This window comes from Leucopleurus acutus, assembly GCF_964270905.1.
Source record: "Leucopleurus acutus genome assembly, chromosome: 11".
Taxonomy (NCBI): domain Eukaryota; kingdom Metazoa; phylum Chordata; class Mammalia; order Artiodactyla; family Delphinidae; genus Leucopleurus; species Leucopleurus acutus.
The window spans coordinates 81,340,198-81,367,200 of NC_139152.1; the positions used below are offsets into that span (position 1 = coordinate 81,340,198).

Genomic DNA, 27,003 nt, shown 5'->3' on the forward strand with positions numbered 1-27,003 from the left:
AAAAGAAAAAGCGGAAAAAAATCTTAATTTATACTGTTTGGTGAGTAATTTGGAGGATATAAAACCCATTTTAATTTTAATTTGTCTTTTTATGTAATGTCTGTCTCAGTCCTGTTTCACCAAACCCCTTGAAAAATATCAGGGAAGTGTATTTTAATAAACGATAGCCCTATTAAAATGGGCTTTGTGAAGAAATGGGAAACAGTGTGGAGCTAGCTGTGGGATTGCAAATCAGACAGATGTGTCTCAGGTGGTGGGCACAGCAGCTGCTTTTTAAACCTTTTAAAGCTTGTTTTATTTTACGAAATGTATATGAACCACAAAAGTGAAATGAAACGAAAGTGTGAAGTGCTAAATGCAGCTGCTGAGAATAGAATAGGGTTTTGTTGTTCCCCCTGGGAGCTCTCGTTGGTTATATTCATTTTAATTTTTTCAGTTGAAGTCTCTGTTCTAAAGAACAAAAACTGCTCTTACAGTCTAATACTTGATTGTGACTTATTTTTCATTAGCTCATTAATGGAAACACAGGTCAGATTGATTATCTGACTGAAGCTCAAGTGAGTTGCTGTTGCTTAAGTCCACATCTTCAGTACCTTGCATTTGGAGGCGAAGATGGAGCCATTCAGGTATTCAGTTCTCTTCTGCAGAGGCATTCTGTGCAGTATAGTTTTTATTTAAAATTAATGATACACCTGGCATTGTAGACTTATATACTAAATAAATCTTTCTATGATAATTAGTCATTCCTCTGTTAGATTAAAAATAATCTTACAATCCTATTAGTTGTATATTTTTCATATTGCTTTTACTATTCTTTCTCATACTTTTTGTCTTTTTGTGTTCCTTATTCTCTGCCCAGTTGTCTTGCTGTTCTCCAAATATATCAAACACTCTCAGAGATTTAGCTAACTATGCAAAGAGCATTTTTTCTCTTCTTAGAAACTTGGCCGTTTAGGGGTGTAAGTTGTTTCCATGTTGGTTCTGATCAGGTTCATCGGGAATATCAGTGCAGGTGCCTTATGTTTACCTATTTCACCAGTCCTCGCTGTTCTACTTTTGGTATTAGAAGTACACCAGTTTACCACCTGAAATCCTTAATTTATCAAATAAGATCAAATAAATAAAAATAAAAGCTTGTAAGGAAAAAAAGAGAGTATAATAAAAATCATTTTGGAAAAAAGTGATTTCATCACAAGTGAAATTCATCACAAAAGCATGTTTTCTCTAGCTACATAATAGTTTTTAAAAGAATATTGACTCCTTTTCTCACCTGAGCTTTTTGGAATTGTTTCTTAATTTATTAACTATGCCACTGGCCACATTTATTTTACTTTGGATTCATTGTCGTAAGGAATTACACAAATATTCTCCAGTCCATATTGCCCTACAAAGAGGAGTTTTTTTTACCTTTCAGCTTTATTGAGATATAATTGACATACAGCACTGTGTAAGTTTAAGGTATACAGCATAATTATTTGACTTACATCATGAAATGTTTATCATAGTAAGTTTAGTGAACATCCACCATCTCACGTAGACACAAAATCAAAGAAACAGAAAAATATTTTTCCTTTTGATGAGAACACTTAGGATTTACTCTCTTAGTAACTTTCTTGTAGAGTATACAGCAGTGTTAATTATATTTATCGTGTTGTACATTACATCCCTAGTGCTTACTTAGTACATATTTACTTTTTTTGGTGTGAGTTTATTTGAAAGCCTTTTTGACATAGTTGTTATTTTTTGACTTCTTTTCTACTTTCTTATTCTCTGTATTTGGCATATTAATCTTTAGCCCTTTCAAGTCTCCTCAGTGTACTGCCTCCCAGCCTGCTCATATGCTCTTTTCCTTTACCTGTCTCCCTCATCATCCTTTATCTTGCATTGTCTCTGTGTTGTTTTATAAAGAGCTTGCTTTGTCTCTCATCCAGGATTTTTTTCTTCCTTCCTTCTCATCCATCTTAAATGTCATTTTCTTTTTGGAGGCTGAGCTCAGACTGCTACTTGTTTGATGAATTGGGTAGTTGAATACTCAAGAAGGACCACTGGTTTCTACTGCCATCTGGTCATTCCAGTGAATGTTTTATTTTAGGGTGTGTATGTGTGTGTGTGCATAGATGTGCATGTCTGTATTTATGCCGTTCATTTGTGTATCTTTAGTTAAACTGAAAGCACTGAGATGGAAATTCTATACCCTTCTGTAGTCTAGTTTCGATTTAATATTTTGGGGTTGTAATGCCTGGGTGTTGCTGAATTTCTTCGTATTAATTTTCTCTGGTTTTTTACTTTGAAGATTTTAGAACTCCTAAACAACAGAATCTTCCAATCCAGGATTGGGCACAAGAACACTGTACGGCACATCCAGTTCACAGCTGATGCAAAGACTCTTATCTCAAGCTCTGATGACTCTGCAATTCAGGTGAGAGGGAGGTTGAACTTCTAACATACATAATGCTGACTCTAATGAAGGGACACTTTGATTATGCCTCAAATCTGATATGTATTTTAAACTTTCAGATCACATTATTTTGGGCTTCCCTTTAGATTATGCACATGGGCATAAATGAAACCCATATTATTCTGTGAGTGAGGCAGGCAGTTTGACTCAGAACCCTCTAGTGGGAGATTCTTTATTTTGAAAATGAAGCATTCATTTGATTTCTCCCACCTGCCTTCGTATTTGAATCAATAAATATACTTTTTGCCACATTTATGTAATTTCTATTTTACTTTACAGTAGTAAAATCTAATTGAAATAATTTCATTCTTTCTTTAAGAGTAAGATGTTTATTATAGGGATAAAATCCTGTGAAAAAAGAATAGTTTACCATAACGAAGGATTATGGATCTAGAGGCCTTAAGCCTACTGTATGTGCTTTTATTTTTTAATTTTTTTAACATCTTTATTGAGGTATAATTCTTTTACAATGGTGTGTTAATTTCTGCTTTATAACAAAGTGAATCAGCTATACATATACACACATCCCCATATCTCCTCTGTCTTGCGTCTCCCTCCCACTCTCTCTATCCCAGCCCTCTAGGTGGTCACAAAGCACCAAGCTGATCTCCCTGTGCTAGGTGGCTGCTTCCCACTAGCTACCTATTTTACATTTGGTAGCATATATAAGTCCATGCCACTCTCTCACTTCGTTGCAGCTTACCCTTCCCCCTCCCTGTGTCCTCAAGTCCATCCTCTACATCTGCATCTTTATTCTTGTCCTGCCCCTAGGTTCTTAAGAACCATTTTTTTTTTAGATTCCATATGTATGTGTTAGTATACGGTATTTGTTTTTCTCTTTCTGACTTACTTCACTCTGTATGACAGACTCTAGGTCCATCCATGTCACTACAAATAACTCAATTTGGTTTCTTTTTATGGCTGAGTAATATTCCATTGTATATATGTGACATATCTTCTTTATCCATTCATCTGTCGATGGACACTTAGGTTGCTTCCATGTCCTGGCCATTGTAAATAGTGCTGCGATGAACATTGTGGTACATGACTCTTTGAATTATGGATTTTTTCAGGGTATATGCCCAGTAAAGGGATTGCCGGGTCATATGGTAGTTCTATTTTTAGTTTTTTAAAGAACCTCCATACTGTTTTCCATAGAGGCTGTATCAGTTTACATTCCCACCAACAGTGCAAGAGGGTTCCCTTTTCTCCACACCCTCTCCAGCATTTATTATTTGTAGATTTTTTGATGATGGCCATTGTGAGCAGTGTGAGGTGATACCTCATTGTAGTTTTGATTTGCATTTCTCTAATGATTAATGATGTTGAGCATCCTTTCATGTGTTTTCTGGCAATCTGTATATCTTCTTTGGAGAAATGTCTATTTAGGTCTTCTGCCCATTTTTGGATTGAGTGTTTGTTCTTTTGTATTGAGCTGCATGAGCTACTTGTAAATTTTGGAGATTAATCCTTTGTCACTTGCTTAGTTTGCAAATATTTTCTCCCATTCTGAGGGTTGTCTTTTCGTCTTGTTTATGGTTTCCTTTGCTGTGCAAAAGCTTTTAAGTTTCACTGGGTCCCATTTGTTTATTTTCGCTTTTATTTCCATTTCTCTAGGAGGTGGGTCAGAAAGGATCTTGCTGTGATTTATGTCATAGAATGTTCTGCCTATGTTTTCCTCTAAGAGTTTTCTAGTGTCTGTCCTTACATTGAGATCTTCAATACATTTTGAGTTTATTTTTGTGTATGGTGTTAGAGAGTGTTCTAATTTCATTCTTTTACATGTATCTGTCCAGTTTTCCCAGCACCACTTACTGAGGAGTCTATCTTTTCTCCATTGTATATCCTTGCCTCCTTTATCAAAAATAAAGTGACCATATGTGCGTGGGTTTATCTCTGGGCCTTCTATCCTGTTCCCTTGATCTATCTTTCTGTTTTTGTGCCAGTACCATACTGTCTTGATTACTGTAGCTTTGTAGTGTAGTCTGAAGTCCAGGAGCCTGATTCCTCCAGCTCCGTTTTTCTTTCTCAAGATTGCTTTGGCTATTCGGGGTCTTTTGTGTTTCCATACAAATTGTGAAATTTTTTGTTCTAGTTCTGTGAAAAATGCCATTGGTAGTTTGAGAGGGATAGCATTGAATCTGTAAATTGCTTTGGGTAGTAGAGTCATTTTCACAACATTGATTCTTCCAATCCAGGAACATGGTATATATCTTCATCTGTTTGTATCATCTTTAATTTCTTTCATCATTGTCTTACAGTTTTCTGCATACAAGTCTTTTGTCTCCTTTGGTAGGTTTATTCCTAGGTATTTTATTCTTTTTGTTGCAGTGGTAAATGAGAGTGTTTCCTTAATTTCTCTTTCAGATTTTTCATCATTAGTGTATAGGAATGCAAGAGATTTCTGTGCATTAATGTTGTATCCTGCAACTTTACCAAATTCATTGATTAGCTCTAGTAGTTTTCTGGTAACATCTTTAGGATTCTCTATGTATTGTATCATGTCATCTGCAAACAGTGATGGCTTTACTTCTTCTTTCTGATTTGGATTCCTTTTATTTATTTTTCTTCTCTGATTGCTGTGGCTAAAACTTCCAAAACTATGTTGAATAATAGTGGTGAGAGTGGACAACCTTGTCTTGTTCCTGATCTTAGTGGAAATGGTTTCAGGTTTTCACCATTGAGAATGATGTTGGCTGTGGGTTTGTCATATATGGCCTTTATTATGTTGAGGTAGGTTCCCTCTATGCCTACTTTCTGGAGGGTTTTTATCATAAATGGGTGTTGAATTTTGTTAAAAGCTTTTTCTGCATCTCTTGAGATGATCATATGGTTTTTCTCCTTCAATTGTTAATATGGTATATCACATTGATTCATATGCATATATTGAAGAATCCTTGCATTCCTGGGATAAACCCCACTTGATCATGGTATATGATCCTTTTAATGTGCTGTTGGATTCTGTGTGCTAGTATTTTGTTGAGGATTTTTGCATCTGTGTTCATCAGTGACATTGGCCTGTAGTTTTCTTTTTTTATGACATCTTTGTCTGGGTTTGGTATCAGGGTGATGGTAGCCTCATAGAATGAGTTTGGGAGTGTTTCTCCCTCTACTATATTTTGGAAGAGTTTGAGAAGGTTAGGTGTTAGCTCTTCTGTAAATTTTTGATAGAATTCGCCTGTGAAGCCATCTGGTCCTGGGCTTTTGTTTGTTGGAAGATTTTTAATCACAGTTTCAATTTCAGTGTTTGTGACTGGTCTGTTTATATTTCCTATTTCTTCCTGTTTCAGTCTCAGAAGTTTGTGCTTTTCTAAGAATTTGTCCATTTCTTCCAGGTTGTCCATTCTATTGACATATAGTTCCTTGTAGTAATCTCTCATGATCCTTTGTATTTCTACAGTGTCCATTGTTACTTCTCCGTTTTCATTTCTAATTCTGTTGATTTGAGGCTTCTCTCTTTTTTTCTTGATGAGTCTGGCTAATGGTTTATCAATTTTGTTTATCTTCTCAAAGAACCAGCTTTGAGTTTTATTGATCTTTGCTATTGTTTCCTTCATTTCTTTTTCATTTATTTCTGATCTGATCTTTATGATTTCTTTTCTTCTGCTAACTTCGGGGTTTTTTTGTTCTTCTTTCTCGAATTGCTTTAGGTGTAAGGTTAGGTTGTTTAATTGAGATATTTCTTGTTTCTTGAGGTAGGAGTGTATTGCTGTAAACTTCCCTCTTAGAACTGCTTTTTCTGCATCCCATAGGTTTTGGGTCATCGTGTTTTCTTTGTCATTTGTTTCTAGGTATTTTTTGATTTCCTCTTTGATTTCTTCAGTGATCTCTTGATTCTTAAGTAGTGTATTGTTTAGCCTCCATGTGTTTGTATTTCTTACAGATTTTTTCCTGTAATTGATACCTAGTCTCATAGTGTTGTGGTTGGAGAAGATATTGATACAATTTCAATTTTCTTAAATTTGCCAAGGCTTGATTTGTGACCCAAGATATGATCTGTCTCGGAGAATGCTCCATGAGCACTTGAGAAGAAAGTGTATTCTGTTGTTTTTGGATGGAATGTCCTATAAATAGCAGTTAAGTCCATCTTGTTTATTTTATCATTTAAAGCTTGTGTTTCCTTATTTATTTTCACTTTGAATGATCTGTCCATTGGTGAAATTGGGGTGTTAAAGTCCCCTACTATGACTGTGTTACTGTCGATTTCCCCTTTTATGACTGTTAGTATCTGCCTTATGTACTGAGGTGCTCCTATGTTGGGTGCATAAATACTTACAATTGTTATATCTTCTTCTTGGATTGATCCCTTGATCATTATGTAGTGTCGTTCTTTGTTTTTTCTAATAGTCTTTGTTTTAAAGTCTATTTTGTCTAATATGTGAATTGCTACTCCAGCTTTATTTTGATTTCCATTTGCATGGAATATCTTTTGCCCTCACTTTTAGTCTGTATGTGTCCCTAGGTCTGAAGTGGGTCTCTTGTAGACAGCATATATACGGGTCTTGTTTTTGTATCCATTCAGCCAGTTTCTGTCTTTTGGTTGGAGCATTTAATCCATTTATATTTAAGGTAATTATCAATATGTATGTTCCTGTTACCATTTTCTTAATTGTTTTGGGTTTGTTCTTGTAGGTCTTTTCCTTCTCTTAAGTTTCCTGCCTAGAGAAGTTCCTTTAGCTTTTGTTGTAAAGCTGGTTTGGTGGTGCTGAATTCTCTTAGCTTTTGCTTGTCTGTAAAGGTTTTAATTTCTCCCTTGAATCTGAATGAGATCCTTCCTGGGTAGAGTAATCTTGGTTGTAGGTTTTTCCCTTTCATCACTTTAAATATGTCCTGCCAGTCCCTTCTGGCTTGCAGAGTTTCTGCTGAAAGATCAGCTGTTAACCTTATGGGGATTCCCTTGTATGTTATTTGTTGTTTTTCCCTTGCTGCTTTTAATCTTTTTTCTTTGTATTTAATTTTTGATAGTTTGATTAATATGTGTCTTGGCATGTTTCTCCTTGGATTTATCCTGTATGGGACTGTCTGTGCTTCCTGGACTTGATTGAGTATTTCCTTTCCCATATTAGGGAAGTTTTCAACTATAATCTCTTCAAATATTTTCTCAGTCCCTTTCGTTTTCTCTTCTTCTTCTGGGTCCCCTGTAATTCAAATATTGGTGCATTTAATGTTTTCCCAGAGGTCTCTGAGACTGTCCTCAATTCTTTTCATTCTTTATTCTGCTCTGTGGTAGTTATTTCCATTATTTTATCTTCCAGGTCACTTATCTGTTCTTCTGCCTAAGTTATTCTGCTACTGATTCCCTCTAGAGAAATTTTAATTTCATTTACTGTGTTGTTCATCGTTGCTTGTTTGCTCTTTTGTTCTTCTATGTCCTTGTTAAACGTTTCTTGTATTTTCTCCATTCTATTTCCAAGATTTTGGATCACCTTTACTATCATTACTCTGAATTCTTTTTCAGGTAGACTGCCTATTTCCTCTCCATTTGTTTGGTCTGGTGGGTTTTTACCTTGCTCCTTCATCTGCCGTGTGTTTCTCTGTGTTCTTATTTTGCTTAACTTACTGTGTTTGAGGTCTCCTTTTTGCCGGCTGCAGGTTCGTAGTTTTCGTTGTTTTTGGTGTCTGTCCCCAGTGTCTAAGGTTGGTTCATTGGGTTGTGTAGGCTTCCTGGTGGAGGAGACTGGTGCCTGTGTTCTGGTGGATGAGGCTGGATCTTGTCTTTCTGGTGGGCAGGACCGCGTCCAGTGGTGTGTTTTGGGGTGTCTGTGAACTTAATATGATTTTAGGCAGCCTCTCTGCTAATGGGTGGGGTTGTGTTCCTGTCTTGCTAGTTTTTTGTAGCTTTCTGGTCGTTGAGTGGATCTGGGTCTTAGCATTGAGATGGAGATCTCTGGGAGAGCTTTTGCCGTTTGATATTACGTGGAGCTGGGAGGTCTCTGGTGGACCAATGTCCTGAGCTCGGCTCTCCCACCTCAGAGGCACAGGCCTGACACCTGGCTGGAGCAGCAAGACCCTGTTAGCCACGTGGCTTTTGACTGAACATTTTTATTCCTGTCTTAAGAAAATAATCAAGTATGGAGAAATATTTATGCACAGAGGTTTTCTTCAGTGTTATCTGGGTAGCGTCGGAGGGCAAGAGGAGTGGGGAGCCCTCAGGAAGAGAAGGAGGTGGCAGAGAAGGGGCTGCCCAGGGCTGCGTCTGCCGCAGCTCCAACCCCTCCGTGAGGAAGCACTTGTGTGTATGTACATTCTTTTAAAACTTACTTTATATTTATCAAAGTTCCAGTGCACATACTTTTAAAAGTCATAGTATTACAAGGCTCATTATAAAAAATAGACTCCCCCATTTCTCTTTCTCTTAAAGCACCACTTTTAGCTTTTAGATGTTTCTTTTGCTGTTTACCTTCATGACCCTATACTGCATGCTTGTAGTGCTAATTCTTGATTTTTTAAGTTTGAGGGTTTATCTACTGAATTCCTTATATTAAGATGAAAATTTAGCTCTTTTTCTCCTCCCACTTGTCCTACCTCCAACATATACACACACCCTTTTGTCGATCCCTGTCATCCCAACACAATCACAACAAAAGTTTGTTTAGGTCATTAGTGTCATTGTTATGACTAAGTAGACCAAGTGTACTATGAATGCCTTTTCTGCCTTAGTGCAATTTAGGAAAAGTCTACCTTTGGTAATAGTTGGAAATTATTTTACCCTAAATCCTTGAAGACATTGTTTTTTTCTTTTTCCAAGTTTCAAAGCTCATGTTGAGAAGTCTGAAGCCATTTTGATTCCTAATCTTTCTCTCTGGAAGATTTTAGGATCTTTTCTTTGTCCCCAGAATTTTGAAATTTCATGATGATGTGCCTTTGTGTGTTTGTTTCATCCATTGTTTTTGACTTGCACTATCCCTTCTGAGTTTGGAAACTTACGTTTTTCAATTCATAGAAATTTACTTGAATTATTTCTTTGATTCACTCCCACCCCCCACACTCCCCATATGCTTCCTTTTTCTGGTAACATCCCTTATTCACATATTGGATCTCCTGGACTGATCATCTAGTTTTCTTTTTCTATGTTTCATCTTTCTGTACCATACTCTATTTTCTGGGAGTTTTCCTCAGCTTTATCTTCCAACCCTTTCACTGAGTTTTTCATTTCTACCATTATATTTTTAATGCTGGAGAGTCCTTTCTATTGTTTGTTTAATTTTTCTGTAGAGCATGTGTTCTTGTTTTGTAGATGAAATATCTTACTTCTCTGAGGATAGATGGGTATATAAATAATGTATAAATTTTGTCATATACATTACATATATTTTTTCCCTCAAAATCTCATTTTCCTGCATAGTTGCTCTTCCCTCCAATTTTTTTCTATTTGGATGTTTTGGCCTCTTATTTTAAAGGCCTTCCTCAGCTGTGTGGTGATCATTCATTACCCAGAGATGGATACTGAAAGGCTGACTGGGAGCTCTGTGTATTGACTGAGACCTCCTCTGAAAGGTGACCTGGATGGGGAAACTTTGTTGTCAGTGTCTTTAGGTCTTTGTCTTGGTCTTGTCAGATTCCTAGAGAGGAATCTCTGGTCTTCTCCTGGAGGTTATAAACCTGGCAGATAGGTTCTTAGAGCTAAGTGGGGGAAGAGAGCGGGAAGGTGGGTGTGGATGGTATAATGTCTCAGCGTTTAGTGTGTAAACCTTCACTGATCCCCCTGTTCTCAAAATTGCTATCCTACCCTCAGTTGTGCTGGTGTCCTTTAATCCAGAGATTCTTCTTTCTGGTTTGTTTTAGCAGTATTATTCAGCACTTTATTCTTTTTTTTTCTCATAATAACATTGTTTGGGATTCAATAGTGATTCTTTTCTTTTTACAGGAAAATAGTTTTCCTGAACTTTTTGAAGGGATTGGGAAGGACAACATTTCTTTCTTCACAGCTCTGCAGTTCCATGTTCTGTTGTTTTCATGAAGTGTTAAAAATAATGGCATTGTTCTGATGAGATCCCTTTGTTCTATCCCTTCCCTCATTTTTATGGAGATCTTCCCTTTCCTTTGCTGCCATCATCCTTGTTTTTCTTACTTTAGATTCTATTCCCAACAGTTTCTCCTCATTGTAGGATTGTCCTGGTTATTTTTGAGAGTTTATAGGGTCTAGACTGCTTTAGCCCTTCCAGACTGTGCCACACAGTACAGTCAGTCTTGCACTCAGTTTCTGCTGCTGTTCCCTGTTGGTCCTTTGCACTTTTCAGTGGATGGTACTTGGCTTTTTTGGGATTCTCCTGTTTTTAGGTTTGTCAGACTCATTATGCTTCCCTCTGCTTCTACCCATACAGATGCTGTTACTGTGCAAGTCTTGGAGCTCTCAGTTTGTCCCCACTTACTTGTTTCTTGTGGTTTTGGGGGATACTGTGTCACTTAACATGTTGATATTAAGTCTTGTTGATATTGTCTGTGCATTTTTGGATTTGCTATTTTAATTGCTTTGCTACTCTTATGGAGCCTTCAAGGAGATGCCTGCATCACTGCCATCTTCCCACAACTCCTGATACATCTTTTTTTAGCCCCACCCTCATTCCCACCTCTGGATGTACTTTGTGACCTCAGTTTCTGAGCATTTTGGGAGTTCTGTAGTGTCAGTTTTGTTGCTTTTGTCTTTCTAATGCTTTTAAGATTCGGTTTTCTTGGTTACCATTCTCCTGCGATACAGCCTCCAATGTTTTGTTGTTACCTTCTTTCTCATTCTTGACTTTGTCATTTTAGTGGGGTTTTAGAAGTGAAGAAGGAGATAAATGCGTATGTTCAAACAGGAGTTAGTATGTATTCTCTTATTTTATACATATGTATATATTTCCTACAGTGGCAATGTTTAACTACACTGTTAAAAACTGTTTTGGAAAAAATCTTTTTATGTTATGTCTCTATGAGTCCTATAAGATTGGAATGAAATTTGCCTTTAGTACAGAAACTTACTTATTATAGGCTCCCATGGTACTAGTGTATTAGCTCTGAAACTCAGTGTAATATTCACCTTTCTTCCTCTCTAGATGGCTTTGAAATGTGTAAAACTAAGCTACATCTGATGAAATTCTGCTGAGACATTGTATACAGTATAGTCTTTCTGTCAACAGTTAAATTCACAGGTTTTATGACCTCCTTGAAGATCAGATATTCTCAGCCAGAGGGAGAAATAATTTCTAGGAATATTTTTAGGATCCAAGTTAGATTATTTGTAGAAATGAGCTATGTTTCATCCTCTTTTTCTGCTCTACTCAGAATACTTTTTACGTTTAAAATGTTTTAATGCATGTACATTCATGCAACAAAAATCTTGGTAGGTATTTCCAAGAATTGACTGGTTGGGTTTTTGTTTTATAGTTTTTAAATGTTTTAATAAATAATTAATTGGAGGTTTGTTTTTTTTCCCCGCAGCTTTACTGAGGTATAATTGGCAAAATTGTATTATGTTTAAGACACATAATGTGATGATTTGATATATGTACACATTGTGAAATAATTACCACAATCAAGTTAATTAACAAATCTGAAAACCCCTTACATAGTTGCCATTTTGGAGGTTTATTTTAATCATCTTTGTATCCCCAGTGCCTGGAATGTAGTAGAGGTTTGGTAAATCTTTGTCAAGCTCAATTAAAGTTATTGCCAAAATTTGAAGAATCAGCTCTCTTGATTATAGCACCTAGAGTTGTGAAAGTTGAGGTCTGTTTTGGTAGTTTTTCTTAAAAAATTTATTTATTTATTTATTTTTGGCTGTGTTGGGTCTTCGTTTCTGTGCGAGGGCTTTCTTTAGTTGTGGCAAGCGGGGGCCACTCTTCATCACGGTGTGCGGCCCTCTCACTGTCGCGGCCTCTCTTATTGCGGAGCACAGGCTCCAGACGCGAAGGCTCAGTAGTTGTGGCTCACGGGCTTAGTTGCTCCATGGCATGTGGGATCTTCCCAGACCAGGGCTTGAACCCGTGTCCCCTGCATTGGCAGGCAGATTCTCAACCACTGCGCCACCAGGGAAGCCCTGTTTTGGTAGTTTTTGATCTTTTACCTTGATGTAAATAAAGCCCAAGTAGTAGCTGTGTTTACCTGAGCCAATGAGTGAGAATATATTGATTCTTACAAGTATAAAAAGATTCTTTAGCATTTTTTAAAATTTAAATTTATATAGCTGAAAAAATTCCAGTGTGCATACATTGCAAAAGTTATAGCTAATTGTAGAGACATACCCAAACTTAACCTTTATACATGTGACTGATAATGCTGGTGGAAGTTTAGCTATTATATAAGGTGATTCAACTAGCACAGTATGTTTGAGGTCAACAAAAAAGGTATCCTTGTCATCATTGCTTTATCAGAAAGCATCTGCAACAAAAGCTGCTAAGGCTAGTCTTCATTTCCCCTCTGTGATTGTCAAATTCTTTGTTATATCTGCTCAGGAAGGCTCTCTGACTTCTTGATGTGTGGAGGGTAGCAGTAAGAACCTCAGTCAGGAGTGAACATTGAATCAGACACAGCTGGGAATGGCAGTGCCAGTCAACCTGGAAGAGTTGTTAATAACAGCCACTGATCCTCTAGTCCAGTAAAGCCCAGACAGTAGGAGGAGGGAGCCAGAAGGTTCCTAGTGGTAGTGGTCCAGGGTATTTTATGTTTAGTCACACAGGATGCCATTTTTCCTGATATGATTTGGGGAGCCAGAAAGCTTCTGTTTCTTCCCCCTACCTCAGCATATCTTATTGTGCTCTTAAAGTACTGCAATTCCCATTTCATCCTCTTTAGAACTACTCTCACTTCCAGCTCCTCTTCTAAGGTCCCTTGCTCTCATACAAGATACCCTGCTTCTGTGAATGAACACTCAGACAGAAAAGATGGAGATATCTGAGAGCCAGGGCTCGGCGGGGCTGGGAAGGTGATTGCTAAATGTGGAGGACAGGGGAGTAAAGAAAGGGGGTAAGAGAGGTGAATTTCTTTTACAGTTTTGCCTAAGTCCAGTAAGAAAAGCCTTAAAGGCATTTCCACTGTTTAACCTTCACCAGTCAAAAAGGAGACCCAGAATATTACTAATGTGCATACCTGAGATGGTGGCTGCTTTTTCATTATCTTTTTATTCCTAATATTAAAAAATAGAAGAAAATTCTGTGGGAGACTCCCTGATTGCCCACAGCTCAGAAGTCTAGCTTCAGGCTCTCTGGGCTGTTTCTTTGAATATCTTTCTCAACTTTTTTCCCTACTGTTCCTTCTGTGTATCCTGTTCCAGTCAGATTGAACTATGAACAGGTACCTGTAATCTTTCCACATTTTCCTGCTCCTGTGATTTAACTCTAGCATTCACTCTCTTTGTTTGAAGTGCCCTTCTCAGTTTGTGAATCATAGTTCCAGCTCATTTCTCAAGCCTACTTTGAACGCATTGTCTCCAACATTGCAATCTCTTCTCTTTCTCTTGTATCTGAGGAGTTCTTCCTGGAGTGCCGTGTGAAAAATAATGTACTATATCACTTTTGTCATTTTGAGGATTGCATTAGGGGCTAGGTAAGATCTCTGAAGCTCAGAAGTTCCACGACCTGGTTTGAAGCTGCTCTGGTCAACTGACCTTCCCAGGCAATAGGGCCAGTAGGATTCAGTAGCTTCAGTGGAGCCAGAATCTGGACACTTGGCCTAACTTGTGAAGTCTAGAAATCTGTGAATATGTAATTGGGATAATTTTCTTTGGAAAATTTAATCAGATGGTGAGCTCATGAACATATTGTGACTTTTCTCTATCTTCTGGTATAATTAACTGCTCTCCAAGCAACTGAAGAAAACAGACTTTATTTAGGAGGAATAATATTTTATTTTGCCCATAGTCAAGTTAATTAATCCCAGCTTTTCTCTTCTCTGTCTGTAAAATGGGAATACTGTATTCTTACTTGATTTTCTTCTTTATTTTACTGAAGTGCCACGAGGATGAAAGACTTTAGACAAGCGAGTGATACACCTCCACCTCTCTAATGGGATACTATGGGGAAAGGGTTATAGCAGACTTATTTCTCTGATATTCAGGTATGGAATTGGCAATCAGAGGAATATGTCTTTCTGCAAGCCCATCAGGAAACTGTGAAAGACTTTAGACTCTTGAAAAATTCAAGACTGCTTTCCTGGTCGTTTGATGGAACAGTGAAGGTAATTTGAAGCACACATGTCTTTTTAAAAAAATATTCTAACATTGATCGCATTGATTATATCATGACAGCCAAAAGCAGGTGGCTGCTATGTAAATACTTAAATTTTTAAATTTCTAAAATAGAAATGCCTGTTTTCTGTCTACTGCAGTCATCCATCTGCTGTGTGTTTATGAGCATTTGTACTAAAAGGCACTTGAAGAGGTCAGAACAACCAATGTGCTAAAGCTCCTGGTTTATAGGATGTCTTCTGGCTGTTTATGCTCAGTAAGACAAAATGTTCTTAATTGTCAACTTCTGAGTTTTTCTTTGAAGGTATGGAATATTATTACTGGAAGAATAGAAAAAGACTTTGTCTGTCATCAGGATACAGTTCTTTCTTGTGATATTTCTCCTGATGCAACCAAGTATTCTTCTACCTCTGCTGACAAGACTGCAAAGGTAGGCCAATCGGTTGAAAGGTGCATGCATAAGACCTTGGTATTTGTTATGTATTATGAGTCCAACTAATGTGTAAAACAGAATAATAAGTTTCTGTCTACATGTCTGTCTCATTTTGTGAATTTTTGGAGGATGCCCATTGACATTTAGTCTGTGTCAAATAGATTAAGTGAATGACATTGAGGATTTTTGATTTCTCCCTTACTGATAACTTTTGTCTGTTAGTAATCAAAGGCAGTGTCTACTGAATATTTTAGGCAATAAAAAGCATTGAAAGAGATTTACATTTAATTGTACACCCACAGTAAATTTTTTTGTAATTGATGTAAATCGATGCTTTTAAAAATCACATTCCAGTGAAATGATGCTCCCTGGTTGGGGACATTGAATACTCCATTCTCCATTCTCTTCTTTTTTCTCCATCTTTGTTAATGGCATCATTATCTACCCGTCTTTCCAAACTGTGAACACTGGAGTTGCCTGGGACTCTCCTGTCTTTTGTGCTCTATTGATTACTCCTCAGTGTCTCCTGGATCCTTCTTCTCTTCCTTGTCCCCACCCTGAAGACCAGGCTCTCCTTTTTTATTGGTGGACCTGCCACTGGTCTGTACTTCCTCCGGTTTATCTTCCCTACTGCTGCCCGAGTTCCCTGTTGAAACTCCTCTGTGACCTGATGGTTTATAAGCTCAACTCCTTAGCCCATCACCACCTCTTTCTGCTACATTGTTCCCTCTGTGCCAGACTACTTCTACTTCCATCTTTTTGTGTGCACTGTTAACTTTCACTTGATACAACCTTGTATCCTTTTTTACCTGGAAGCATTATGACTCATTCTTCTAGACCTAGATTTAAGGTCAGTCCTTCAGTGAACCCTTTCCTGGCCCTCAGGCAGGATTAGCTGCTCCACCCTCAGTGTTCCTATTACACATTACTCATGTTAATTTACTTCATACCACTGTTGGCTCAAACATTTATGATTAAACTAGAAACTTCTCAAGGACAGGGACTGAAACCAGTTATCTTTGCACCACTAGTTCTTTGCTCACAGTGCCTGGAACACATTTTCAGTTTAAGCTTGTTAAATGGTGATGACAGAACCACCAGGGAGAATATTGGAAGGAAAAGAACAGCCTTTGGCTGCTAAGATAGTAGGATGGTATAGGGACTAACCTTTAAAGTACTCTTGCCGTACGTTAGGCCCTTTGCTAGGAATTTCAGTCTCTATTATCTCATTTAATTTTCACTCTATAGGTGCTATTGTCTCCGTCATACAGATGAAGAAACTGAAGCCAGAGAAGCTTATGTGGGTTGTCCTAGGCCAAGGAACTAGTAAATAGTGGAGCCAGGACTCCACTCAAGTCTGCTGTACTCCATAGACTGCTTTGCTATTCTTCCTTCTAAGTCTAAAGTTAAGGAAGCTGTGACTTTGATCCTTGAGCTTAAGTTTACTTGAGTAATTAAAGGGAAACTCTAAAAAATGAACCAGGTTGCTAGTTGGCATTTGGGCCTCTCATGAAAGTTTATGAACTGTTGAATGTTAGAACTTCATATGATTGAATTTATGGCTAACTAGCACTCGAGGCAGGGTTTATACATGCTTATTTCGAGTGTATTTACTATTCCTAAACAATCTGAATTGCCTTCCAGATTTGGAGTTTTGAACTCCTTTCCCCTCTTCATGAATTGAGAGGCCACAAAGGCTGCGTGCGCTGCTCTGCCTTCTCTGTGGACAGTAGCCTGTTGGCAACTGGAGATGACAACGGAGAAATCAGGGTAGGGTGTTTGCTGACATGAAAGCACTGCTCTCCTTATAGCTTTGGCTAGCCCTCTGTACCATATCTGGGGCCTTTGTTAATGTGACAGGGAAGCACAGGCCCCAGGGTTCTGGTTGGATGAGGCATTCTTTGTTCTGTTTCTTATGCACGTTGTGTTCACAGCTGCACTTCACTGCAGAAAAGAATTCATTTTAGAGTTAAAGTGAAGCATTTCCCATGTACGTGAGGAGGCAGATGCCCTAGTTATTTGCAGTTGATTCTGTGCTGTTAGCTTGAGAATGATTCATCTTAATTCTTGGACCTGAACCAAAGATTGTTTTTAGTGGCAGAATGTGAGGAAAATAATTTTTGTAAATTGTTGTCTAGATTATAAATGAATTGCAATTCTGCTGTTTCCTGCACTGAAAGGTCTCTTTAGGACTATATCCATTAGGTAGTCAGCATTTAGAGTGGAGCCTATTGCCATCCTCGTGGGATTGTCTGCCTCTGGTTGTGTTAGAAGGATTGGGCGGTTGATGGAAAAAGTTTGGGCATTGGGGGTGGCTGCTTTGGTAACTGGTATAATCAGGAGAGTCTTGTTTTTTGTATGTTATTTTGTTCGTTTTTTACGAAGGAGGAATTAAAATTCAAGGAATAGGTAGGTATATAATGCAGAAGAATGAGACAGTATGCATTATGCAGGAATAGGGGCATTATCAGATAGGCTTTCCAGGAAAATTAAGATTCTCTTGCTTGAGGACTAAGTAACCAACCTTCTGTATACCATTCTCATAAATGCCATGCCAGCTGAAGGGGCAGGACTGCTTTGGGAACATTCATTTTGCTCTGAGTTTTCACCTCTGGATGAAAGGGCTCTTTTACTGGTTATGAGGCAGTGTTTCATTTTCCAGAAACCCCTAAAGGTAAAAATTGTCTCTTTAAATAAGGGTTATTTAAAAATTTTTCTTTAGTACATTAAAAAAATTTTCTGTTTTTCTTGATTTTTCAAAATATAGGAAAGCTATTCATTTTTTATATATATATCTTCTATCTAGCTGTCTTACTGAATTCTTGATAATCAGTTTTTCCATTTGATTCTCTTGGATTTCCCAGGGGACATTTACAAATGATGATTTTGATTATTTTCTTTTGCTATTTATGCCTCTGTTTTTCTTATTCTGATGTATAATTTCTTTGAAAAATTAGAGTACTGCTCATATATTAAGTATCACTGGAAATAAATGAAAATATTAGTATCTATAAGTAATTGGGTTGTTTTTAAGAGCTTAGTAAACTAATCTTAGTGAATGTATATGCTTGCTTGCTTGTTTATTTTATACATATAAAATATAAAAAAATACATATATATATATATATAACCTTACTGGGACTTAACTGTTTAAAATATATATACTTTAGGTGTTTGAATAGTGTCTGTCAATATTCTTAGTGGTAGATCCTGAACTAGAATTCTTTATTCTTTTGAGGTAGTTTATTTGTTAGGCCTTTTTTGTTTATTCCTTGCTTCTCCCATCATACTCTTTTTTTTTTTGAATTTTTTAAATTTTTGGTTGCGTCAGGTCTTTGTTGCTGCACGCGGGCTCTCTAGTTGCGGCGAGTGGGGGCTACTCTTCATTGAGGTGTGCAGGCTTCTCATTGCGGCGGCCTCTCATTGCAGGGCACGGGCTCTAGGTGCGTGGGCTTCAGTAGTTGCAGCACGCAGGCTCAGTAGTTGTGGCTTGTGGGCTCTAGAGTGCAGGCTCAGTAGTTGTGGCTCACGGGCTCTAGAGCGCAGGCTCAGTAGTTGTGGCTTGCAGGCTCTAGAGCGCAGGTTCAGTAGTTGTGGTGCACGGGCTTAGTTGCTCCACTGCATGTGGGATCTTCCCAGACCAGGGCTCAAACCCCTGTCCCTTGCATTGGCAGGCGGATTCTTAACCAGTGAGCCACCAGGGAAGCCCCATACTCCTTTTATTCAGTGAAAGAGTCACAGTATTCTAATCAGTCACTCTAAGTCATTTTGTTATATTTTTTGGAGTATAGTTAATGATAAATATTGTAAGTAATGCATTTTAATTATAATTAGTAGTTTTTAAAAATTTGCACAGGAGAGAATGTAATCTAAAAAAATTCCTAAGGTATCACTGAATTGTAATTATATTTTTAAGAAAGATTTCCAAATATGTTCCAAATGAGATAGATAGATATATAAAACTTCTGAGTAACCCTGTTAATGAACTGTGTATCGTTTTTATAGATATGGAATGTCTCAAATGGTGAGCTTCTTCATTTGTTTGCTCCGATTTCAGTAGAAGAAGGAGCTGCTACTCACGGAGGCTGGGTGACTGACCTTTGCTTTTCTCCAGATAGCAAAATGCTTGTTTCTGCTGGAGGATATCTTAAGGTAAGGGTTTCTCAAAGACTGAAAGAAAAGAACAGCCTGTATCCTACTTTCCAAATTATTTTCACTTCCTGTGTCTCAGTTGGGCCTCGTACAACCCATCAGAGAGGAAGGGTGATTACTGTTATCCCGTTCTGAGTGACGAAACTGAGATCTGCAAGGCTGCATTCTTCAGATCTCTTGGAAGTTTTGATGACAGTGTTAGGGATGTTCTGAGTCCAGAGCTCTCATCCTGCCCCAAACAAAGTCTTAGGCGATCAGAATGGCTAGAAAGTGGGGTGTTTAACTTAATTTGATTTTCTACTTCACTAATTGTGAGCTGTGTTGGTTGAGTGTTTAAAAAAATTTATTTGTGAAATTTCCTTTCTTAAGTATTAGTGGTAATGGTAGTGGTAGTCGTGGTAGTAATAATAATAAAAATAGCAGGGGCAGCATGTTGCTTTATAGTTTACAAAATGCTTTACTTACATCATCTTATTAGCCAGCTTTGCGAGGCTTAAATTTTATCATCCTTGGTTTGTAGGTGAGGAAACTGATGTTCACAGAGGTTGTGAATTTCCTAAAATTACTTAGTAGATTGCCTTATACAAACTTATTATTAGCAAATACTGAGGCCACAGTTGAGCGTGTTGTGGTGCCTCAGGGTCATTTTTTGGTGCTTGCAATCTTTTTATCCATCCACTCACTAAGAATGTATTAAGTGCCCACTGTGTGCTGGCACTGCTACGTGGCACAATGTTTAAGACTTGGTTCTTGCCCAGGTGGTTGACAGTCTTTGGAGGAAGCAGACAGTAAATAAATAAAGTCTCTAAGTGTAAGAGGGGTTCTGGGACACATTTGCATAAGGATAGTAGAGGCACAAAGGAGAGGACAGTTCTACCTTTGGGAGTTAGCAGAGGCTTCCATTGGAGGGGAATGCTTGAGCTGAGTCTTGAGTAGTGATTTACTTGTAAAAGGGGTTGAAGATGATACTGTGTATTGTACTGATCACTTAAAATAGATCCCTAATGAATTAGACCCTAATGAATTAGATCTTACGATACTGTTTTTTCTTACTGAAAACATTCAACTGTAGGAGATGATTCTGATTAATTGTCTAATATAGTATAGATGTTCAAAAATATTTGAATGACTGAATTGAAGTTTTTGGTTATATGGGACCTATGTAGATGCAATTTTATTTAATGTAAAAATCTAGCTTATAAAAAAGATAAATCAGAGGGCAGTTTTTAGCTCTATGAGAGGATGTATGTTATGATTCCTTTACAAGTTTACATTGAAAATACAATGCTGCTTACAAGATGTTGCATTAACCTGTACCTAAATAAAGGTACACCTTTATTTAGTTATTAGGGGATTGTGAGACTATCACCACTTGTCCTCCTTTAGTGTAGAGATAAACTGCACTCTTAGTCTGTTCTGAGGATGATTCTTAGAGGAGCGACATTGCTGTCTTTGTGTTGGAAGCTGGGAGTCTTCAGCCGTATTAACTGCTGAAAAACTTAACTGCTCAGCTTTGACACTGAGCTTCTAGAGACCATGTCTTTTGATGCTCTGGGCACCATAGAAGGGTATCACATAATTGTGAGTCTGGCTTACAAGATATGATAGAGATCAGTGACTAGATTTCCAGAGTTCCTGGAGAACCTTGAAATAAACAGCAGAATCGATGTTGAAGTTACGTCTTCAGGGTGAAAGAGCCTATAGCCTATATATTCAGTCTGTATATTTCAGTGGCAATCAGGCTGTTCTTCCTTTTGGTTTGATTACTAGCATGGTTAAACTGGTTGTGATATAGCCCAGCCTGCATCTACCCAGCATGTTCATGAGACTATCTAAGAGCACAGAGCAAATTAAAAGTAAAAAGGAACAGCTGCTGTAATGTCCAAGAAAATAGACCTTTTGAGTCTGTTTACTTTATAATCCAAGCTGTATGAATTGAATGTCAGTAAGATAAAGTAGGTATCCAGTAGCTAAAAAACTTTCAAAATTATTCCTATTTATAAGTAAAAAATAATGTAATTTACTTGTGTTATGCCACAGAGTACATACTGTTAGAATGACAAGAAATCCACATTAATTCATACTCATGAGGAGAAAGGCTGATTTGAAATACGAAATACATGATGATAAGTTCAGGTTTTCCATTACATAGAGGCCACAGAATATAAAGGTCAGGAGTGTGAGACTTGGGGCAGACTACCTGAATTCAAAGCCTGGATCTGCCACTCAGTAACTTTGTGATCTTGCACAAGGTGATTTAGTCTCTACTTTCTCATCTGTAAAATGGGTGTAATAATAACACCTACCTCATAGGGTTGGGAGGGTTAAAGGAGTTAATACAAGTAAAATACTTATACATGGTGGCACATAGTGTACCCTGGTAAATGTTAGCTATCTTTTAAAAATTGAAGTATAGTTGATTTACAGTGTTTCAGTTGTACAGCAAAGTGACTCAGATATATATATATATATATAATAATATATATATATATATTATAATATGTATATATATTCTTTTTCAGATTCTTTTCCATTATAGGTTATTACAAGATGTTGAATATAGTTCCCTGGGCTATACAATAGGTCCTTGTTGTTTATCTATTTTATATATAGTAGTTTGTATCTGTTAATCCCAAATTCCCAATTTATCCCTCCTTCCAAAAATATCCCTGCTATTTTTTTTTAATTTACTTTATTCCTTAAAGCAGATTTAGTTTCTCAGCAAAACTGAATGGAAAGTACAGAGTTCCCATATACCCACCCCTTCCCCACGTGCCAGCTTCCCCCACTGTCAACATCCCCCACCAGAGGGTACATTTGTTACAGCTGATGAATGTTCATTGACATGTCATTATCACCCAAAATCCATAATTTCTATTAGGGTTCACTCTTGGTGTTGTACAGTCTGTGAATTTTGACAAATGTATAACGACACGTGTCCACCATTGTAGTATTATACGGAGTAGTTTCACTGCCCAGAAGTCCCCTGCATAAGTCCTATTTAATATCATTGTCTTTTAGTCCATATTCACATTAGTGGCTGGGGTCGTGTTTCCAAGTCGAATGGTCTGTTTTAATAGAGGGAAAGGCAGTGGGTGCACTTGGTTTGGAAGCCGGATAACTCTTCCATCTCTGCCACCTGCTAGTGGTGTTGTCCACAGTGACAAGGCCTTTCTTCTCTCTCAACCCTGGTTTCCTTACTTGTTAAGTGAGGCAGTTGGACTAGGTGATCTCTAAGGGCCTTACTACCTGTACGATTTGCCTCTAGCGACTGTCCTCTACAGTCTTGATTACACTGCTATTTTATAAAGCAAAATTGTTAGTCCTGGAAAATTTCAAGTTAGTACATGTTGCTTCATTGAGGTTTACTTAAGTCCACAAGGTATACTTTTACCAGTTACCATTACTAATAACTAATAACTAATGAATAGTTGACCCAGTCACACGAGCAAGGTGGAATGCTAGGCATTGCCATGGACACAGAAGTGATCATTGCATTCATAATACTCAGAATCTTGATGTACCTGAGGCCTTTTCAAAAGGTGTTCATGTACATGGTCTCTTTTGCCTTCATCTTAGTTGTGAGGTATGTAGGTAAGCTTCACGATCTCCATTTAGTAAAGGAATATAAATATTGTTATAATCTTAGTGAATTCAGTAATTGGGAAGAGAAAGGAAGGACTTGGCCAGAGCACCTGCTACATTTGAGATGTTCAGTATTTATTTAGTAAATAAATGTATAGACTTTTAAATAAAAAACTTGGTCATGGGCTCTTGAATCACTCCTGGTGAAAGGGAAGATTCAGTAGAGAGAACATTCTATCCTGCAGCCCGTATTATCAGTAGTCTTGATATCTGCCAAAATTCCTGTCCATTTCTGCAAAGGGGCATTTTTAGAGAAGAGAGGGTCATTCTTTCCATTCCACTGAGAACGATATGCAGACAGGAGAATTCAGTCCAGCCATGGCCATAATGGGCTTTGTGTAGCCTTCTGTCTGCAGCTCTGAGTAGGCTGCATGTTTCTCCAGCATGCCTTACAGTGGGTTTAGGTGTAGGGTAGCTGTGAGGCAGTCACCAGGGTTAATCAGGAATGGTGGACTGGGTTGATAATACTGTATTCAGCATTAAACCTTAGACATCCTTCCTGGTGTTTGCTTTAGTTTGGGAGTGGGGAGGTGATGGGGTGAAGGATCCAGCTGGCACTGCACATTGTCTCACACTATAATTGCCAACCTAATAAGAATTTTATTTTTCTCTGAACAGTGGTGGAATGTTGTCACTGGGGAATCCTCACAGACCTTCTACACAAATGGAACCAATCTTAAGAAAATACATGTGTCCCCTGACTTCAAAACCTATGTGACTGTTGATAATCTTGGTATTTTATATATTTTAAAGATTTTAGAGTAAAATAGTTAAGCAGCGATGTAAGTTGAACTCTTTTAATTTTGAATTGGAAAAAAAAAATCCTAATGAAACTGTATTTCAACTTTTTATAAAGCTGTGAATTGTTTTGCAGTATTGCATTCATTACGAAAGTGTCTGTGGTTGGATGAATACTATTAATGTAGCTTTTCCCAAATGAACACACCTTTAATCTTACTTTTCATAATCATCATCATCATTTTTAACAGTTTGTCCTTAAGATACAAATGAAAATGTAAATATGTACCTTGTTATACCACTGGTAAAATTCTCCCTTGATGCATTCAAATTGGTTGACATAATTAATGAGAATAATTTGAAGGAAATATATATTTTAATAATATTATGCAGGCTGTGCCTCAGGGTAGTAGTGGCTTGATTTCTGAACCACATTTACCCCAAGGGGGTATAGTTCTCACAAATATAATCTCAGAACTTATGTGCACCCCTTAAACTTGCTTTAAAAATATTGTGTCTATGTGCACAGTTTGCAAAATTTCCTTTAATTCACTTGATAAGTGAGTCTTAGCTTTCAAAAGTACTCTCTGTGAAGCAAAAGTTACGTGTGTTGGAGTGAGTAGATTTTGTTGGTCTACCTTTTCTCATTAGCTGATGGCAGCCCTGGGCTGGACCTGGACTCTAGCAGTCAGTCTCTGAACTGGGCACTCTCCTGCTTTCTCTGGTTTTTTACATACCAGACTTCCTACTTGACTGAACTTAACCTTTCTTAATCCTCACTTTTCTCTCTTTTTTTAAAGTAATTGCTCCACAGTTAAATGTTAGTAAATCTGAATAATTGGCGAGGAGCCAATTTTAATCATAATTTTTAACAACAGAATTTTTCCAAGATATAGAAAATAGTAAAAAATAATTTTCTGGGCTTCCCTGGTGGCGCAGTGGTTGAGAGTCCGCCTGCCGATGCAGGGGACACGGGTTCATGCCCCGGTCCGGGAAGATCCTACATGCCGCGGAGCGGCTGGGCCCGTGAGCCATGGCCGCTGAGCCTGCGCATCTGGAGCCTGTGCTGCGCAACAGGAGAGGCCACAGCAGTGAGAGGTCCGCGTACCGCAAAAAAAAAAAAAAAAAAAAAAAAATTTCTTCTAATTCCATTTACTTTTAGATGAATGGCATTGCGTGTGCTTTTCTCTTAGTGAATTTCAATAGAATTCTCTGTGGTTTTCTACACAGTACTGGAAGAGTCATTGTGACTGCAAGATGTCACCTTTAACCTTCCAGCCAGTCTGTTTTCCTTCCCCTTCTCACCCTCCTTCTCTCCTTCCCTCCTTCCAAGTTTAATCAGGAAAGATAGTTTTGATAGGGAAAAAGCATATCAGCATCAGTAACTAGCTTTTTTGATTTCCTGATTAGGAACTTTAATTGTAGCTTAAATCTAAACATTTTCCCTGAAATATATTGTTAAGGGAAATGGTGATAAATTAGTAATAGATGTGGTTCTTACATAAAAAAAACAACCAAAATTCAAAATTTTTTGTTGCTGCAACAACAACTAAATCAGATGAGTATTAGCATTAACAGTAGGTAAACACTGAGCCAGTTTCTATTGTTGGTGCATATTAGTAGATGTGGAGTAGGTAGGGAGGGAACAGACCCCTCCAGATGTATTTTAGATTAGATGTTCCTATTTAGCATTTGAGGGAACCGTACAGAGAGTGAATAAAATATTTTACATTGTTAAGGAGGTTTTTTTGTTTTTTTGTTTTATGGTGGGTTGAGGAATTAATTTAGGGGCTTACTGTGATATAAGCAAATGTGACATGAAAGTCTTAATTTTATAAAAAGAAATTTCTGTAAATGATATGTTCTGCTTAGAGTACCCAAGTCATAATTTGATTTGCATACAATGTTTAGGAACTCATTTATAGCTCAGAGTATAAAGTATTAACTTTTGGAATTAAAAGTCACTTGACTGTAAAAGTATAACAACAAACATCAGCTTTTAAAACACCTTGATTGGCTCTTATCTTACAAATAAATTAAAAAGAAAAATGAGAAGAAAGACCAGGTAACATAAGGAAGAAGAAAAGCCTTTCATAGCAGCTTAAGTGGCCAGTCAAGGGGAGGGTTTTGTTTTGTACTTTTGGTTGAGCATATTTTTTTTTGTATTGGAAATACATTGCATTTTGTATATATAAGATTTTTTTTTACATTGGATGTGTCTTGTATGTTTTGAAAACTGTTAGTTTCATATTTATGATACAGCTTACATAATTTTTTGGTGTGTGTTGGTATACATTTTAATACACGAATTTAAAACATTTTATAAAAATAAAATTTCTAAAATATTTTTGAAAAACATTTTCAGATTGTTTCAGACTCCTTCCTTGTCCTTTGTTGATCAGAAAACGAATGTGAAAGAGTCTTCAAATTAAAGCCATCAACCTCTATCCATGCTTTGTCAGCTATATGTAATTTAATTCTATCAAAATTTTCTTTTTCCTCAGTTTGTCTCTGATGCCTGGTGTGGCTGGCATGGAGAAGATCCTGTAAAGAAGAGAATTCATTTATTCATTTTTTCGTTCAGTACATATTTGTTGAGAACTGCCTGGCATTTTTGTAGGTATTGGGGATATAGCAGTGAGCAAAACAAAGTCCTTGCCCTCCTGCAGTTGGGGGCTAGGGAGAGACAGAAAAAAAGTCAGTCAGTCAAATTTATAGTGATTAGTTGGTATGTAAGTGAGGAGAGGAGGAGGGCTACAGTTCTAGAGGGAGCTGCTTGTTTGGAAGGTGACACTCAAGTTCAGACCTCAAAGGTGAGGGAGGAAAGTGAGTCAGGCAAGTATCTGGAGAGAGTCCCCAAGCAAGGGTACAGCAAGTGCAAAGACTGGAAAGTGGGACGGGTTGGTCTGTTCCAGAACCAGCATGGAGGCTGGTGTGGCTGGAGAAGACTGAGCGAGGGGAGCTTAGTAGGAGGTGTAGCCAGCTCTGTGGAGGGTCTCCCAGGCCATGGCGAGGATGTCTACCCTGAGATAGTAGCTAGCGCAGGAGTGTGAGCAGTGGGGAGATCTGACGTAAGCTGTAACTTGATCACTTTGGCGGTGGGAACCAGTTGAGGATCAGCTGAAAGGAGGACAGGTGAGGAGGGAAGCAGGGAGATCAATGAGAAGCTTTTACAATAATCTGGGCAAAATGCAGGCGGCTAGACTGGGGTGGCGGCAGGAGAGGCTGTGACAAGTTGGATTCTGGGTATACTCTGACGGTAAGAGTTAATAAGAGTTGCTAATGGATCGGATACAGGTCGTGAGAGGGACAAGTCAAGAATGATACCAAGGTTTTGGCCTCCGGCTTGAACAACTGGAAGAATAGAGTTGCTGTTAGCTGAGATGAGAAGACTATGTAAAAGGAGCAGAGTTT

General features: G+C 37.8%; 1 protein-coding gene across 4 annotated transcripts in view; it reads left to right on the forward strand.

Annotated features, from left to right (window-relative positions):
* Window positions 1-26,077, forward strand: part of APAF1 (apoptotic peptidase activating factor 1) — a 90,909-nt gene extending 64,832 nt beyond the window's left edge. For all 4 annotated transcript variants that reach the window (XM_082850767.1, XM_082850770.1, XM_082850769.1 and 1 more), the window contains 7 exons: window positions 510-626; window positions 2,294-2,419; window positions 14,492-14,611; window positions 14,926-15,051; window positions 16,699-16,824; window positions 19,060-19,206; window positions 23,470-26,077. In XM_082850767.1, coding sequence (XP_082706893.1) covers window positions 510-626; window positions 2,294-2,419; window positions 14,492-14,611; window positions 14,926-15,051; window positions 16,699-16,824; window positions 19,060-19,206; window positions 23,470-23,616 — 909 coding nt within the window. In that variant the 3' untranslated portion in view covers window positions 23,617-26,077. The remainder of the gene's footprint in view (window positions 1-509; window positions 627-2,293; window positions 2,420-14,491; window positions 14,612-14,925; window positions 15,052-16,698; window positions 16,825-19,059; window positions 19,207-23,469) is intronic.
* The last annotated feature ends 926 nt before the right edge of the window (window positions 26,078-27,003 follow it).